At 41.3% G+C, this 18,044-nt stretch overlaps 1 protein-coding gene and 3 gene segments (V, D, J or C); all 4 read left to right on the top strand.

Moving 5' to 3' along the window:
• LOC114793774 (uncharacterized) overlaps window positions 1-18,044 on the top strand; it is an 83,985-nt gene that overhangs the window by 42,901 nt on the left and 23,040 nt on the right. The window lies entirely within an intron of this gene.
• On the top strand, window positions 1,350-1,977 carry LOC114794862 (Ig heavy chain V region 914-like). The segment is given in 2 exon segments: window positions 1,350-1,515; window positions 1,589-1,977. Coding segments are annotated over 2 exon segments (366 nt in total).
• Window positions 8,369-8,818, top strand: LOC114794865 (immunoglobulin heavy variable 4-30-2-like). The segment is given in 2 exon segments: window positions 8,369-8,422; window positions 8,499-8,818. Coding segments are annotated over 2 exon segments (360 nt in total).
• LOC114794864 (Ig heavy chain V region PJ14-like) lies at window positions 14,138-14,632 on the top strand. The segment is given in 2 exon segments: window positions 14,138-14,192; window positions 14,269-14,632. Coding segments are annotated over 2 exon segments (360 nt in total).

An 18,044-nucleotide genomic window follows, 5' to 3' on the forward strand; every position in this document is an offset into this window, starting at 1 on the left:
ACGATACCATTAATCCACAAGCCCCACCCCTTTCATAATAGCAATTATTACAGGCCAATGTAATAATGGCAGCAATATTTCTATATTGCTCAAAATTAAAGGTAGATACACCTTACTGTCCTACACTAATGTAACCTTAACCAAACCTTCGCGGAACATTCCTTAAAAATTCGATCTACATTTTCCTTAACAAAATCTGGTCCATTTTAAAGCAACATTTCAGTGATTTTTCTAGATTTGTGCAAATTTTTCAAATCTGTCATATACTGTTGAAGCGATATTTTTATATACTGTTGAAGCGATATTATATTTTATTTTTTTTAACCTGAAATAGTCCACGGTCTTCTACAATCACCAGGGTCTCAGTCAGGAGTGACTCAGTACACTGAAGTGAGAGTGAAAGTGAAGTGATTGCAGCACAGCACAGCACACGGTGACACAATGAAAAGTGTCCTCTGCATTTAACCATCATCCTAAGTGAGCAGTAGGCAGCCATGACAGGCGCCCGGGGAGCAGTATGTGGGAATGGTACTTTGCTCAGTGGCAGCTCAGTGGCACCATGGAGGCTCAGGATTCGAACCTCCAACCTTGTGATTACTGGTCCTTGTGCATTTGTATTCTTGTCAAAACCATTCACGCCTCGGCTTTATTAGGCAACTTAGGGTTATGATAGACAATAATATTTAAGAGGAGTGTCTACAGGAATGGTTTCTTACCAATCAGTCAGGGTGGGTTCAAGTGCGAGTGCAGCTCAGATCTTCATATTCATTCTCTATGCAAATCCACGTGTCCGTCCTTTCCTCCTGTCTATACATCAAGATCAGGGTCCACTGTTCATTCTGCATACAGACCAGCATCACAGTAAACCATGTTGTCCACAGTTCTGCTGCTCCTGGCAGCTGCTTCCTGGCAGTATTTTTATCACGTGTGCATGTGTTCTGCACAAAAGCAAAGACCATTCTAGTTTTGTTTAGCAGAAAATTTATTCTAGGATAATTCAGGTAATTCCGTAAATAAGTTTCTTCATTTGACCTCTAACATTAGGGGTCACCAAAAAGAAAATAATCATCAGGGTCTTTATCAGTTGACTTTGATTGAATTGCAATGATATGATGGGAGAGAAAAAACATTGCAAAAGAGAAAAAAAATTTAACTTCACTGATAGTAAAGTCTGCATTTTCCCAGCAATATTGAGTCTGTGCCTATTTATTGACTGTGTAAATCAAATAACAATTATTTATATGGCAAATTTCAGTCCAAAAATAAATAAATCAGTAAATCTGTAATATTTTTACTTTCATATTTACTGGAGCTCCAGTTCCTTTTATAGCATCTTAGGTGCAGGATATGTAAATTTACTTTCTACTACACCCCTTTATAAAGCACAAGATCATTTCTGCTCATGTTGTTGTTACCCACTTGTACAGATTCACATGCTTTAAATAATATTACAAGTGTTCAGAATGGATCTGAGGAGTTTTTGGCACATCATGGTCATGCTGGTGAACATAAATTGTGAGTTGATATTAATAAGGTAAGAGACGGTTTTCCAGACTTCATAATTCTTACGCATTTAATTTTTTTACAGGTTGCAGAGGTCAGACTCTGACTGAGTCTGGACCAGCAGTCATTAATCCTGGAGGATCTCATAAACTGACCTGTACAGCGTCCGGGCTGGACTTTGATAACTACTGGATGGCTTGGAACAGACAGGCACCTGGAAAAGGCCTGGAATGGGTCGCAACTATTAGCTATACCAGCGGCAGCATATATTACTCTCAAGCTGTTCAGGGTCGGTTCACCATCTCCAGAGACAACAGCAAGGATGAGCTCTATCTGCAGATGAACCAGCTGAAGATTGAAGACACGGCTGTTTATTACTGTGCCAGAGACCCACAGTGACACATAATACTGCAGCGCTGAACATAAACTGCACAGATTCCCTTTATATAGATTTGCTTCATATAAGAGCAAAAAATCAATAACCTCACGTTCTCTGTCTGTTGTCACGCCTAGGGCGTGTCTGCAGTCACCTGTTACCACACCCTCAGCCCGTCTGCATTTACCTGTTGCCACGCCCTCAGCCCGTCTGCCCTCACCTGTTGCCACGCCCTCAGCCATGAACATAACAGTTAAACCGAGCAATACACTACACATGAGAGTAAGCTGCTGTAAATGTGAGATAAAAATCAGGAAATTTGGTTGTGATTAAAAACAGCTCGAGTGTTTTGACTTTTATTAGACATTAATCTTCATATTCATTTTCAATGCAAATTCAATACTGTCTGTATATTAAGATCAGGGTCCACTGTTCATTCTGCAGATGAGCATCACAGTAAACCATGTTGTCAACAGTTCTGCTGCTCCTGGCAGCTGCTTCCTGGCAGTATTTTTATCACATAACTGGTCATGGAAAATGATTACAGTAACTGTTTAAATGTTATGTTATGTTATATTAAGTCATCATTTATGTTTCCTTTTCCATGTATTTTAACAAGACACGCCTGTAACAAACTCTGTAATAAATACACATATAAGAATAAGATTTAGGGAAAAAAAAAAAACAGCATGAACATTTTAAAGCAGCCGATCTCCAACATGGAGCTGAATTTTTCTCATAAATGTGTTTTATTGTGTTATTGTTGATCCATTTTATAGAACCATAATAATATATATAATTATGTTAATATTATTATTATATATAATATAATATATATTGTATAATAATATATGAGAGTCAAATCACCGGGGGTCCTGGAGCTTTTTAATAATTAGATGACCCCTGATTCTAAGTTGAAGCGGTTTGTTGGTATTAAGAGTCATATTTACATACAATACATTTATCAGACGCCCTTATCCAAAGCGACTTACAATCAGTAGTTACAGGGACATTCCCCCCCTGGAGCAACTTAGGGTTAAGTGTCTTGCTCAGGGACACAATGGTAGTAAGTGGGATTCGAACCCGGGTCTTCTGCTAATAGGCGAGTGTGTTACCCACTAGGCTACTACCACCCCCTATTAACTACCACCCCATATTAAGAAGCGTCACTAGGTGGTGCTGCATAACCGGATTTAAATCTGCATTCTCTGGCATATTAAATGTGTCCAAAGTCTGGAAACTTCTTTGTCCATGTTAATGTTAAGCATGGTTTCCATTTACCAGTAAAAAAAACTATAATGCTAAAAATAAAGCCTCATCAGTTCTTGGTAATGCCATTTTTGGCAAGTGTCACAACCAGACTCAAAGAAAGATTTTTTGTTATTATATATATATATATATTTTTTTTTTTTTTTTACCAATGGTGCAATGTTTGCATTCATAATTTGCTGGTGATTACAGGAAATGTTTTATTAATTTATAGCCATTTTAATTTATAGCCAGTCTGTGCTGCATTTTATGTAACTTGTCACACTCTCAGCCCATCTGTATATATCTGTATATAAAGACTCACTTGCCACCACTGCCTTGCCCATTCTTCTGTTTCTCTGACCCGTCCGTCTGTTCCTGTGGTATCTGTAAGAATCGGTGCCCTGAAGGTTTGTAACATTGGTGGCAATACAGCAGGGACACAGGAGGAAGTGTTTTTGAGTTGGAGTGTGTCACTGTGTATGGAGTAGCTACCACACTGATACAGAGAATGACAAAAACCATCCAATAATGAGACGTCTGCTGTCCCTCATACTTCTCATGGAACCAGCCAGCAGGGGCACAAGAGCTGGTGGGCATGAATAAGAAAGTAAAGGTTTAAAGCGCTGATGAAAAGTGAGTGAGTGAAGAACTGAGTAATGGCTGTAACTGAGTAAGCTCTGGTCTGGTTTTAATTTAATCTTGTTATAGAAATTGATCAATGTTGAATAAGACAATATTTTGAGAAAAAAACTATGACAATTTGTAATTATATAGACTGGTAAATTAAAATTCTGTCTGTTAAGATCTGTACCTTTTTCTGTCAGAGGGTCTCAAACAAACACCTAATTTTACTGCTGTTCCATGCATTAGGAAAGTTCTGCATTATGGATTGGTGGTAAAATACAACTCAGCTAATTAGCTGTTTTTAGTCAGAAGATACATTTTCCCTCCTAGTCAAGTCAAGTCAACTTTATTTCTAAAGCACTTTAACAGCAGTTCCACTGCACCATAGTGCTGTACAGGCATAAAAGGACACACATACATTGATGGTAGAAGCAAAAAAATTTATAAAATAAATAAATAAAGTAAATAAATAAAAAAATGGGGGGGGCTGAAGAAAATGAATTAAAAGTAGTTAAAATTGTAAAAATAGTTAAAATTGTAAACATTAGGGAGGGCTGAAGGGGACAAAATAAAAACACATCAGGGCAAATTTTAAAAGTCTGGGAAAGCTAAACAGTCCAGATGAGTTTTAAGCCTGGATTTTATAGCAGATGTTGTAGGGGCAAATTTTATGTCAAGTGGTTGCTAGTTTTATAGGCAGGGCCCAGCAATTGCGAAGGCTGGGACCTTTCTGCTTAAGGCAAGATCTGGGGATGTGGAGGAGGGTGTTGCTGCTCGATATTAATGATCTAGGAGTTGGCTGAAAATGAACAAGATCTGTTATATAGGGTGGGGCCTGTCATTTTAAATTGAACCGGCAACCAGTGCAGTGACACAAAAACTGGGGTAATACAGGGAGTGCAGAATTATTAGGCAAGTTGTATTTTTGAGGAATAATTTTATTATTGAACAACAACCATGTTCTCAATGAACCCAAAAAACTCAATAATATCAAAGCTGAATGTTTTTGGAAGTAGTTTTTAGTTTGTTTTTATTTTTAGCTATTTCATAACCCCACATTCACAAATATAAATTTCTGACATTCAAAAACAAAACAAAAACAAATCAGCGACCAATATAGCCACCTTTCTTTGAAAGGACACTCAAAAGCCTGCCATCCATGGATTCTGTCAGTGTTTTGATCTGTTCACCATCAACATTGCGTGCAGCAGCAACCACAGCCTCCCAGACACTGTTCAGAGAGGTGTACTGTTTTCCCTCCTTGTAAATCTCACATCTGATGATGGACCACAGGTTCTCAATGGGGTTCAGATCCGGTGAAGACCTTTTCTTGCCAGCCACGCTGTGGAGTACTTGGACGCGTGTGATGGCGCATTGTCCTGCATGAAAATGATATTTTTCTTGAAGGATGCAGACTTCTTCCTGTACCACTGCTTGAAGAAGGTGTCTTCCAGAAACTGGCAGTAGGACTGGGAGTTGAGCTTGACTCCATCCTCAACCCGAAAAGGACCCACAAGCTCATCTTTGATGATACCAGCCCAAACCAGTACTCCACCTCCACCTTGAGTTGGACTGGAGCTCTCTGCCGTTTATCAATCCAGCCACGGGCCCATCCATCTGGCCCATCAAGACTCATTCTCATTTCATCAGTCCATAAAACCTTAGAAAAATCAGTCTTGAGATATTCCTTGGGCCAGTCTTGACCTTTCAGCTTGTGTGTCTTGTTCAGTGGTGGTCGTCTTTCAGCCGGGGGCAGTGGTGGCCTAGCGGTTAAGGAAGCGGCCCCGCAATCAGAAGGTTGTCGGTTCGAATCCCGATCCGCCAAGGTGCCACTGAGGTGCCACTGAGCAAAGTACCGTCCCCACACACTGCTCCCCGGGCGTCTGTCATGGCTGCCCACTGCTCACTCAGGGTGATGGGTTAAATGCAGAGGGCGAATTTGACTGTGTGCATCGTGTGCTGTGCTGCTTTGTATCACATGTGACAATCACTTCACTTCTTTCTTACCTTGGCCATGTCTCTGAGTATTGCACACCTTGTGCTTTTGGGCACGCCAGTGATGTTGCAGCTCTGAAATATGGCCAAACTGGTGGCAAGTGGCATCTTGGCAGCTGCATGCTTGACTTTTCTCAGTTCATGGCCAGTTATTTTGCGCCTTGGTTTTTCCACACACTTCTTGCAACCCTGTTGACTATTTTGAATGAAACGCTTGATTGTTCGATGATCAGAAGCTTTGCAATTTTAAGAGTGCTGCATCCCTCTGCAAGATATCTCACTATTTTTGACTTTTCTGAGCCTGTCAAGTCCTTCTTTTGACCCATTTTGCCAAAGGAAAGGAAGTTGCCTAATAATTATGCACACCTGATATAGGGTGTTGATGTCATTAGACCACACCCCTTCTCATTACAGAGATGCACATCACCTAATATGCTTAATTGGTAGTAGGCTTTCAAGCCTATACAGCTTGGAGTAAGACAACATGCATGAAGAGGATGATGTGGACAAAATACTCATTTGCCTAATAATTCTGCACTCCCTGTATGTTGTCTCTTTTTAGTACCCATCAGCTTTTTTAGCATTCTGGACCAGCTGAAGCCATGACAACAGTGACTGCGGGAGACCAAAATAGAGAGCGTTGCAATAGCAATGTAATAAAAGCGTGGATGGCCTTCTCAAAATCATTAAAATGTGGGTTTAACTTTAACTAAAAGTCTCAGATGATAAAAACTTGACTACAGAACTTGTCTGCTAGTCCATTTTAAAATCAGCATCCATGATTACACCCAGGTTCCGTACCGAAGACTTAGTGTATTATTCAAGGGAACCGAGGTCCAATATAGGGCAATAGCTTGCTAATTTGGACTTAAATTAAAACCTCTGATTTGCTTTCATTAAAATTTAGGTCCTTCCCCCATCAGCTCGCCAACATGACACAGTCAAATAATGGTTTTAAAAAGCTTGTATGAGTCTATTTTAGGGGCAGGAAGATTTGCATATCATATTTTCTTAAAATCCTTGAAATATCATATTCTCTTAAAATTGTTACTAGTAGCAGTGTATATAAAGAAAACACCAAAGGGCCAAGTACAGAGCCATGGGGCACCCCATAGTGAACAGGAGCCCAGGAGGATGAACAGTCACCAAAGCTGACAGAAAATCTTCTGTCAGAGAGGTAGGGCCTAAAGCACTTTAGTGCAGTCCCTTTAAAGCCGAATACACTATGGTTGACCGTATCAAATGCTGCTGTAAGGTCCAGCAGAACGAGGGTGGCATAATCACCAGAATCAGCAGCTAATAAAAGATCATTATAAACCTTCAGCAAATCAGTCTCCGTGCTATGGAGGCCTTTAAAACCTGACTGTAAAGGTTCAAGGATCTTGTGCTTATCCAAATAGGTCTGGATCTGGCTCAACTGACTCAAACTGGCTCAAACGGACTGAGGGATGTTGGGCATGAGGATGGAGCAAATGGGTTGTTAAGAAGGCAGTGTAATTAGAGCTCTAATGTTTTTTAATTTGTCCACAAAATAGTTCCAAACATTTTGCAAATATCAGGGGAGACTTCCAGACAGTCGGCATGAGTGCCATTAAGAGAAGCATTGATGGTACGGCTTGTGACAATAGTCCCGGGCTTGTGACAAACTATATCAGAGAAATATTTAACCTTTTCTGTTTTGACAGTTTCCTGGTACGTGTTCAGTTTTTCCTTTAGAACCTGCAGCCGATTGTTTTTCCACATGCGCTCAGTCTTCCTGCATTCACGTCTAGCTGAACAAGTGACGTCATTAAGCCATGGTTCGGATTTAACCTTAAGACGCAGGGTTTTATACAGTGCTGCGGTGTCTCAGGAACTCCCGATAAGACACTTTGTGAATAGTGGTGCGCATTAGGAGTAAGTCCAATAGAAAGAAGGGTTTGACGATAAGTTAGTACGCAGCCAGCATAGTCCAGGTTGAGTGAAGCAATAAGACAAACACAAACAGAGCTGACACACACACTGGCGCCATCTTGGTTTCAGCTCCAATGAAGGGGGAAACAATGCAGAAGGACATTTCCTGTGGACATCTTGATCGTAAAAGGCTGGAAGTCCACAGTTTTTAACACACAAATTGTCACGTCCATGCGGGCATGACGAGGTGGGTGTACGGAGAGGAGGACGAAGAGTGACGAGAAGACGAGGAATGAAGGACGCAATCACCTGACATCACGAAACCGGGGTTTAATGGTGAAGCACAAGACAGGGGACACATCCGAGATGTTGACACTGGTGAACATGGAACATAACGTTAAAGACCTGACAGCGAACAGAAACGAACAGGGCAGCTTTATACAATTAACACAGGTGAAAACGATTAGGGAACATTACACAGGACAACAGTGAAACTCTGGTCAGGATCCCGGATCGGAGTAACACCTTTTCGGACCGGATCGTGACACAAATTACAGTGACTAAATAAAAAGTCACAGTGACACACTACTTGAACCACAAATGCAAGCATTGGTTTTCTTCAAATTATTAATCATATTCATTCTCAATGCAAATCCACGTGTCCCTCCCTTTCTCCTGCCTATATATAAAGATCAGGGTCCCCGGTTCATTCTGCACACAGACCAGCATCACAGTAAACCATGTTGTCTACGGTTCTGCTGCTCCTGGCAGCTGCTTCCTGTCAGTATTTTTATCACATAACTGAAAGTATTCAGAATCTTTATGGTATTTCTAAGTGTCTTGTTTATTATTACAGGTGTAAGATGTAATATTGAACTTTCACAGCCACGTACAGCCACGGCGACGCCAGGAGGAACGTTCAGCATCACATGTAAAGTCTCTGGGTATTCAGTAACTGATAGCAGCTACGCAACCGCCTGGATCCGACAGCCTGCAGGGAAAACTCTGGAGTGGATCACACACAGATGGGGAGGTGGGAGCCTATACCAAAAAGAGTCCCTGAAGAACAAATTCGGCATTTTTACAGATGCCTCCAGCAACTCAGTTACCTTTAAAGGACAAAGTGTGCAGACTGAAGACTCTGCGGTTTACTACTGCGCCAGAAGACCACAGTAGAACCAAGCAGCATGTGACTTGCACAAGAACCTTCCAGCTTAAACACAGGGACCCCTGTTACGCGTGTTGGAACAGACGCATCTGAGATAGAGGCGACTTCATGATTGTACGTCATGGTTCACGTTTATCTCCGGTTGGTTTGTGTTTTTACCACAGTACATAAAAACACATTCAGAATGTTTTCACAGTTCCTGGTCCACGGTTCCTGGTCAATCATGTGCTATTTTTGGAAACATGTTATGTTTCAGATCAAGTAATTCACCAAAATCCACTCCAGATTTTCAAATGTCTGTTTAGTGCCTTAATTACATAAACTTTATTTACATAAACTTTTCAGAGCAAAAATATCTGTTCTTTAATAAAAGCTTCTGATGGGGAGACTAACGCTAATCCGGCCATGTCATTGAACTTGTCATGACCCGGTCCGGAAGGGGTTACTAAGTTTCACGTTAGTCCTGTGTAATGTTCCTTAATTGTTTTCACTTGTGTCTTATTGTATAAAGCTGCCCTGTTCGTGTCTGTTCACCATCGGGTCTTTGTTATGTTCACTAGTTAACTGATCCTTCACTAGTCTACCTAGTCCTGTATATCACCGATTAAACCCTGGTTTCGAGACGTCCTGCGAATGCATCCTTCTTCCTCGTCCAGTTTTGTCATCATGAGTCTGGATAAGGGCCTGAAGCCTGGTGTTTCTCAGAAACTGACCTGTATGGCGTCAGGGTTCACCTTCGGTGACTACTGGATGTCTTCAATTCAGTATTGGGCTGGGAACACTAAACAATACTCACAGGGAAGGTTCACCATCTCCAGAGACAACAGCGAGAACAAACTTTACCTGCACATGAGCAATGTGAAGGCTCATATATTTACCTCAAAAATGAATCCATTACAATATCAATATAAAAACACAGTGCAATACAGGGCGATGCAAGATGTCATTCAGTAACTTCATATAATTAATAATGTTACTACATGGAATAAAGAAACAATAAAATCTAAATCAGAATGTAAATTGAGTATCTCTCTTATTTAAAAAAACTTTTGTCAAAAATAAATTTCTCAAAATTACAATTACAATAATTTTGCTCATTCTTTTCCCTGTATAAAATCCATTCTGTCTGTAATCTGCATGTCATGATGGTTGGACATGGCGAGGCAGTTGATCTGGAACGATGGCTAGACATGGCGAGAAAGAAGGACGTATACGCACAATGTCACAAAACAGGGGTTTAATACATGATCAACAGGACAGAAACAGGGCAGCTTTATACAATCTTACACAGGTGAACACAATCAGGATACATTACACAGGACCAACATGAAACTCCGGTCCGAATCCCGGACCTGGAGTAAGCCTTTCCGAACCAGATCATGACACTGCTGTATTATCTCAACGTCCAGTTGTCCAAGCAGTGTGTTAACCTTGAAAATGTGAACAATACATTCACATAGGAAAAGTTTTAAAATGACCCTTTATGTGAAAAAAACAGGAAGTTCCTCAGGAACAGGAAGACAGAAGATGAAGTATGCAAAGTTTGCCTTCTCTCCATCAGAATAAAAGCTGACATTTTTTGAGACTGTGCTGATCTCCACCATGAAGCTGAAGTTGACTTCTTGTCTCATCCTGCTGCTGGTCACTGCAGAACGTATGTGCTCCACGTGAGCTGCACAGTGTGGTACATTTTTGCAGCTTTTGTCTTGTTAATGCATTTTGGTTCATTTTACAGATTGCGGAGGTCAGATTCTGACCGAATCTGAACCAGCAGTTGTTAAACCCGGAGAACCGCATAAAATAACCTGCACAACATCAGGATTTAGCAGCACACCTCATATAGGCTGGATCAGACAGGCTCCTGGTAAAGGCTTGGAATGGGTGGCATATATTTCATCAGGCAGTGGCACTATACTCTACTCACAAGCTGTTACAAGCAGATTCACCACATCCAGAGACAACAGCAAGAACCAGATCTACCTGCACATGAGCAGCCTGAAGACTGAAGACACTGCAGTGTACTACTGTAACAGAGAAGCACTGTGGTGCCTGCACCCTGAGAGTCACACAAAAACTATACAAAAACCAGGAACTGTTAAAAAAAAAGCATTAAATCCAACAACAGTTGATATACAACGGTAAAGATGTTTGATGTCTAAATGTATTTTTTTTTATTGCATCGTGTAATCTATAAAAAGAGAAGTTCCACTCCATGTGTGAGAAAAGGTGTGTGTGGTCAATTCTGGTTCCAGCCTGTAGAGAGCGGTCTATGCAAATGAACCTTCACCCCTGTTATAAGTGAAGATCAGCTGAGGCCAGTGGAGTCAGGCCTGCATCACGTCTTAGCAATGGAGCTGAAGATTACTTGGTGTTTCGTACTAATATTAACAGCAAAGAGTAGGATATTTATTATATTCTTTATTCAATAATAATTTAAAATAATAATTAGCGTTAGTACTACATTAACGCTACTGTGAAAGTTTTTAATGGAAGTAAATTTTTTTCTGTTTTCTTGTTCATAGGCAGTCAAGGATTAAGCCTAACAGAGTCAGATTCTATCATTATTAATCCTGGACAAAATCATAAATTGACCTGTACAGGTTCTGGCTTTCAGTTCAGTGATTATGAAATGAACTGGGTGAGACAGGCTCCTGGTAAAGGTCTGGAATGGGTGGCTTATATCTCTAATCCTAGTGGTTCAACCCAGCACTATGCTGACGCAGTTAAAGGACGTTTCACCATCTCCAGAGACAACGACAGGAGTCAGGTTTACCTGCAGATGAACAGCCTGAGGAGTGAAGACACGGCGGTTTATTACTGTGCTAGAGGAGCCACATCAGCTCAGAACACCGAGCCGCTGCACAAAAACCCTGACTATCAAAATTACTTAATAACTTACGTTATATTTAATATCAAATCAATACAATAGTAAAAGTAACGGGATATATCCTTCCCACACAATATTCGGTGAATCTTAATATGATACAGTGGGGAAAAAAGTATTTGGCAGCCGGCAATTGTGCAAGTTGTTAAACTTAAAATAATGAGAGAAAATTTTATCATAGGTACACTTAAACTGTAAAAGACAATGTAAAAAAATCCCATTGAATAATTATAAAAAGATAAGCTATTCTATCCATAACTCATTACCTGTTTGTACTGGTTATCTGTATAAAAGACGCCTGTCCACACCTTCAAACAGTTCGACTCCAACCTACACCATGGCCAAGACCTGCACATCTTTTTTAGTGGGACATCTTGCACCCATCGGTGGCAGCAGAAAACCTTTTTTGCCACACCTTATGTTTACAGCATTTATCCAGAGTGACTTACAATCAGTAGTTACAAGGACAGTCCCCCCTGGAGACACTCAGGGTTAAGTGTCTTGCTCAGGGACACAATGGTAGTAAGTGGCATTTGAACCTGGGTCTTCTGGTTCACTAGGCTACTACCTCCCTTATGTCATTTCTCCTTGTGATGCCTTTGCAGTTCTGGGCATGCCAGGCGTTGTCTCTCACATGCAACTGCTGCTCATTCGTGTGTGTATTCACCATAGTGGATCTCGACCTGCCAAGGTACCACTGAGGTGCCACTGAGCAAAGCACCGTCCCCACACACTGCTCCCCGGGCGCCGGTCATGGCCGCCCACTGCTCACTCAGGGTGATGGGATAAATGCAGAGGACACATTTCACTGTGTGCACCATGTGCTGTGCTGCTGTGTATCACATGTGACAATCACTTCACTTAAAAAAAAAAAAGTATAGATGCTTTCACTGTGTGTGCTGCATTTCTGTTCTTGTAATTTCTTTGGATTTTGGCCTTCGCACCTCTTTTTGTTGCATTTATTAAAACCACGTATCTTTGAAATGTCGAGTATTTCTGCCTCCTCCTTTTCATAATTATTCACTTGCTCACCTTTCCCCAAACCCTATTATTATTATTCCTTTTTGCATTGTATAATTGACTTGCTTCTAGTATTTGCAAGTCTTAGAGCCACTAATAAAATTCAATGAATAAACATTCCCTCAAAATAATTAATTAAAAATGTACATGATGCCAACTGATAAATAACAGCATTTTCCAAATAGGAATACATTAATGGCAAAGCATTATTTCGTGATACCAATAGTGGTAATGTTCAAAATATGAATATTTCACAGATCACCAAAATTTCAGCATTTCATTCAGTATGAATGTGTTTCTGCAGTCTAAAGGAAAGCTTGAAGTTTAATCTCTTATGAAGGAGACTTGCAAATATGTCAAGGCCACGCCCAATGGGAAGTAGAGCTGTTCATAAAACGGGGCAAGGGAGAGCGCACTCATCAGTGTACACTTGTCTCCACAGACTATAATTCTGAAAAACAGTGTATAAACAGTTAGAAAATGATATCTTCACTGCATCTTATTTACTTTACTATGATCTCATGTACGTTTTTACAGACTTTTTCATTTGCAAAGTTACCGTTTCCTTGTCTTGGCTGATAAAAATCTACTTTGTGCTTTTCAGCTGCATGGGGTCAGTCAATGACCTCCTCTGGGCCGGTGGTGGAACCACCCGGAAAGGCTGTGACCCTGTACTGTACTGTGTCTGGAATTTCTCTCGCCTGGTTGCACTGGATCCGGCAGAAACCAGGGAAAGGCCTGGAGTGGATCGGACGCATCGACAGCGGCACTGGCACTATATTCACCCAGGCCTTACAGAACCAGTTCTCCATCACCAAGGACGCCTCCACCAGCAGGGTGTTTTTAACGATTAAAAGCCTGAAAGCTGAAGACACGGCAGTTTATTACTGTGCCAGAGATGCACAGCGATGCGAGCAGCAGGACGGTGATACGAAAACATCTGTTCGGCTCGACATGTTTTTGAGTAACCAGAGCTTGTGCTTCAATACAGTTTTGATGTGTTGCTGAACACCTTATAGCCTGACATTAAATGTAATCAGAAATGTACAGAATAATAGGAAAAAGAATCATAAAACAAATAAAATGTTGTTTTGAATGATGTCATTTTGCGTTAAATTATAAATGACTTGTAAAATAAAAAAGCACACCCCTATGCAAACTCATGGCTTTTTATATTAATCAGTATTTGTTGTTGTAAAGTTGTGTAGTGCCGAGTTCCCACACGACTCATTACTTTAATTAGAAACTGACATTTTTAGACTGAAAGGGATTGTTTCGTCATTGTGATACACAGTAAGCCCATCATGAAGCCTGGGGATGGTACCCGATATTGTTAACCACTATAGGCAAATCCACGTGTCCCTCCCTTTCTCCTGTCTATATATAAAGATCAGGGTCCCCGGTTCATTCTGCACACAGACCAGCATCACAGTAAACCATGTTGTCTACGGTTCTGCTGCTCCTGGCAGCTGCTTCCTGTCAGTATTTTTATCACATAACTGAATTTATTCAGAATCTTTATGGTATTTCTAAGTGTCTTGTTTATTATTACAGGTGTAAGATGTAATATTGAACTTTCACAGCCACGTACAGCCACGGCGACGCCAGGAGGAACGTTCAGCATCACGTGTAAAGTCTCTGGGTATTCAGTAACTGATAACAGCTACGCAACCGCCTGGATCCGACAGCCTGCGGGGAAAACTCTGGAGTGGATCATGCACATATGGGGAGGTGGGAGCCTATACCAAAAAGAGTCCCTGAAGAACAAATTCAGCATTTCAAAAGACGCCCCCAGCAGCACAGTTACCCTGACAGGGAACAATCTGCAGACTGAAGACTCTGCAGTTTATTACTGCGCCAGACGACCACAGTAGAACCAAGCAGCATGTGACTTGCACAAGAACCTTCCATCTTAAACACAGGGACCCCTGTAATGTATGTTGGAACAGACGCATCTGAGATAGAGGCGACTTCATGATTGTACGTCATGGTTCACGTTTATCCCTGGTTGGTTTGTGTTTTTACCACAGTACATAAAAACACATTCAGAATGTTTTAGAATAAATGGATGAGTAAAGCAGCAGTGTTCCGTTTTTCTTTTAGCAGGCTTTGACAATAGTTCTGTTTCCTAAAAATATTCTCCTATTTCATAAAAAGTAACAATATTTGAAAGATCATAAACAAGCGTTTCTCGAATTCTGAATATTTATCAGCATTACATGTGTGAATATTTACATGACTCTTGGTTTACCACTAGAGGGAATCAGTAGACCAAGATGAAATGTGTGATGTCCCTGCTCAGGTTTTATCTTTTAATTTGCAGGTAAAAAAAAAAATAAAATCACTCATGTGCTATTTTTGGGAACACGTTATGCTTCAGATCAAGTAATTCACCAAATTCCACTCTAGATTTTCAAATGTCTGTTTTGTGCCTTTATTACCTTTACAGAAACTTTTCAGAGCAAAAATATGATCCGCACCTTAATAAAAGCTTCTGATGGGGAGAGTTATGCTAATCCAGCCATGTCATTAAGCTCAACCTGCCAAATCTTGTGTTTGTGGTGAAATATTCCATCAAGTCCTGGTTTTAGACATTTAGAGCTGAGTATGTTAGAGAGTATGTAAGGCTGGTGCAATGGCCTTTTGCATTGAAAATTTTGCATTATTTATTTATTTATTATTTGCATTTAACCCATCACCCTGAGTGAGCAGTGGGCGGCCATGACAGGCGCCCGGGGAGCAGTGTGTGGGGACGGTGCTTTGCTCAGTGGCACCTCAGTGGTACCTTGGCGGATCGGGATTAGAACCGGCAACCTTCTGATTACGGGGGCCACTTCCTTAACCGCTAGGCCACCACTGCCCCTTGATGACCACTGACAGTGGGTGGGCAATGCAAATCTACTCTCCATTTCAACCACCTTATAACCGACGAACTCATCTGAACTTTATTTTCAGCAGCAAGAGAATTTACAGAAATATTCGAAATGGAACCTAGTTTTTTTGATGTTTTACGTTCATATTAATCTACATAGAAAGTAAGTTGAAATCTTAATAAATTCATTATAGTTAAATCTAAAGTTAAATGTCTAGAGGGTCAGTCAGTCACTCTGACTGAGTCTGGATCAAAGGGCCTGAAGCCTGGTGATTCTCATAAACTGACCTGTACGGCGTCAGGGTTCACCTTCGGTGACTACTGGATGTCTTGGATTCGAAAGGCGCCCGGAAAAGGCCTGGAATGGGTGGCTTCAATTCAGTATTGGGCTGGGAACACTAAACAATACTCACAGGCTGTGCAGGGAAGGTTCACCATCTCCAGAGACAACAGCGAGAACAAACTTTACCTGCACATGAGCAACGTGAAGGCTGAGGGCACAGCTATGTATTACTGCGCCTCTGATACACAGCGATAGAAAAGGCTTCACGCTCGAACAAATAAGTACAACTAACTAGATGCAATTTGGTAACTCAATATATATTTATGACAAAAATAAATCCATTACAATATCAATATAAAAACACAGAGCGATGCAAGATGTCATTCATAATGTTGTAAGTAATAACGTTACTACATGGAATAAAGAAACAAAATGTGCCTCTGGACCCACCGGATCAAGGATTTGAATATAATATTATTATAGTATTATACACACACACATTATTACATGTGGCAAACAACAAAGATGAACTTGTATGAATTTTCAATTTGAAATAAAAAAAGGTTGAATTTCCACTTCCAAGCTGTAATTTAAGTGCAAAAACATTCAATATAAATCAAAACTAAAAAATGAATTTTCCAAACTGCTTATATTTACATATTTTGCTGCCACAACAAATCCAAACAGCAGGCTTGGTTTTTGTACTGCTTGCTACCACTGTGTGGTATCAGGGTGGCTGGGGCCACAGTGATGTACGCCGTTACAAAAACTTCCTCACACACGGAGCTCTTTTACTTTACAGCTGCAGTAGCCAGAGCTACGCAATGAATGAGAATTTAGAGAAATAGGAATGTGTTATCATGTACAATCTACATATATACTATACAACATGACACCACAAAACACATGACAAGGGTTATACCTCTGTGTATATCAGCACAGCACCATTTTTTACATTCCCCACAAAAATAAACATAACATTTAAGCCAAACAAATATGCAGCACAACACGAGCTAATGTAACGTGCACTTCCTCTAATAGAAATATTCACTTCATTAAATGAAAAAACAAAGGAATACTTAAAATGACGTTGCAGCAGCAGCGGTGTTTTTGTACTGGTGTGTATCACCGTGTGGTGGGACCACAGTGATTCACACCATTACAAAAACTTCAGTAACGGTCCTCCCCAGCATCACGATCTTCACCAGAGTGCAGGCCCCACCCCTTCTACTGATTTTTTCATTTTATTTCAAGCTTAAAATATATGTTTATGTCACAGGCAATAAAAAAATAAAAAAAAAGTAAAGTGATTGTCACATGTGATACACAGCAGCACAGCACACGGTGCTCACAGTGAAATTTGTCCTCTGTATTTAACCCATCACCCTGAGTGAACAGTGGGCAGCCATGACAGACGCCCGGGGAGCAGTGTGTGGGGACGGTGACTTTGCTCAGTGGCACCTCAGTGGTACCTTGGCGGATCGGGATTCGAACCGGCAACCTCCTGATTACGGGGCTGCTTCCTTAACCGCTAGGCCACCAGAGAGCGCCAGACCAGCCAGGGAGACAGAGACCCGGAAGAGGAAATGAGAGTGGGCAGCGCCGAGTATAAAAGTCAGGTGACCCCGAGGACACGCTGCCCGCTCTTTGTTTGAAACTATTTCCCAGAGACGCCAGCCTAATTTCCCACGCCCAAGTAATTCGACTTATTGACCACAACCTTTGCCTGCCCCCAACTTCGAGATTTGCCTGCCCCTCTTGAGACTATGACTGGATTCCGGATTGAAATTCCTGGCCACGACTTTTGCCCATCCCTGACCTTGAGCCTGCCTGCCCCTTGTGTTAAAACGTGGATTTATGCTCCCCTACCTTCCTGCTGCCCAAGATGTCCTCCTGTCCAGTCCACGTTCCCGAATGATGACAAGTAGTATGTGACCTGGGCAACAACACAGTGGCAACTGTAAGATCCGCAGCCAATTTCCAGCCGCCAACACTGACCAACCAGTTCATGCTGGGGGCATGAGGCGGAGGAGGCATGAAGTGGAGGGGGTGCATATCCATACGTGTGTGTGTGTGTGTGTGTGTGTGTGTGTGTGTGTCACTCCGTCAAAGTGTCCTTGGGCTGGGGAAGTAATGAGAGAGTCATTGAGAGAGTCAAGCTGCCCCGACCTCCAG

Source organism: Denticeps clupeoides, chromosome 7 (genome assembly GCF_900700375.1).
Source record: "Denticeps clupeoides chromosome 7, fDenClu1.1, whole genome shotgun sequence".
Classification (NCBI taxonomy): domain Eukaryota; kingdom Metazoa; phylum Chordata; class Actinopteri; order Clupeiformes; family Denticipitidae; genus Denticeps; species Denticeps clupeoides.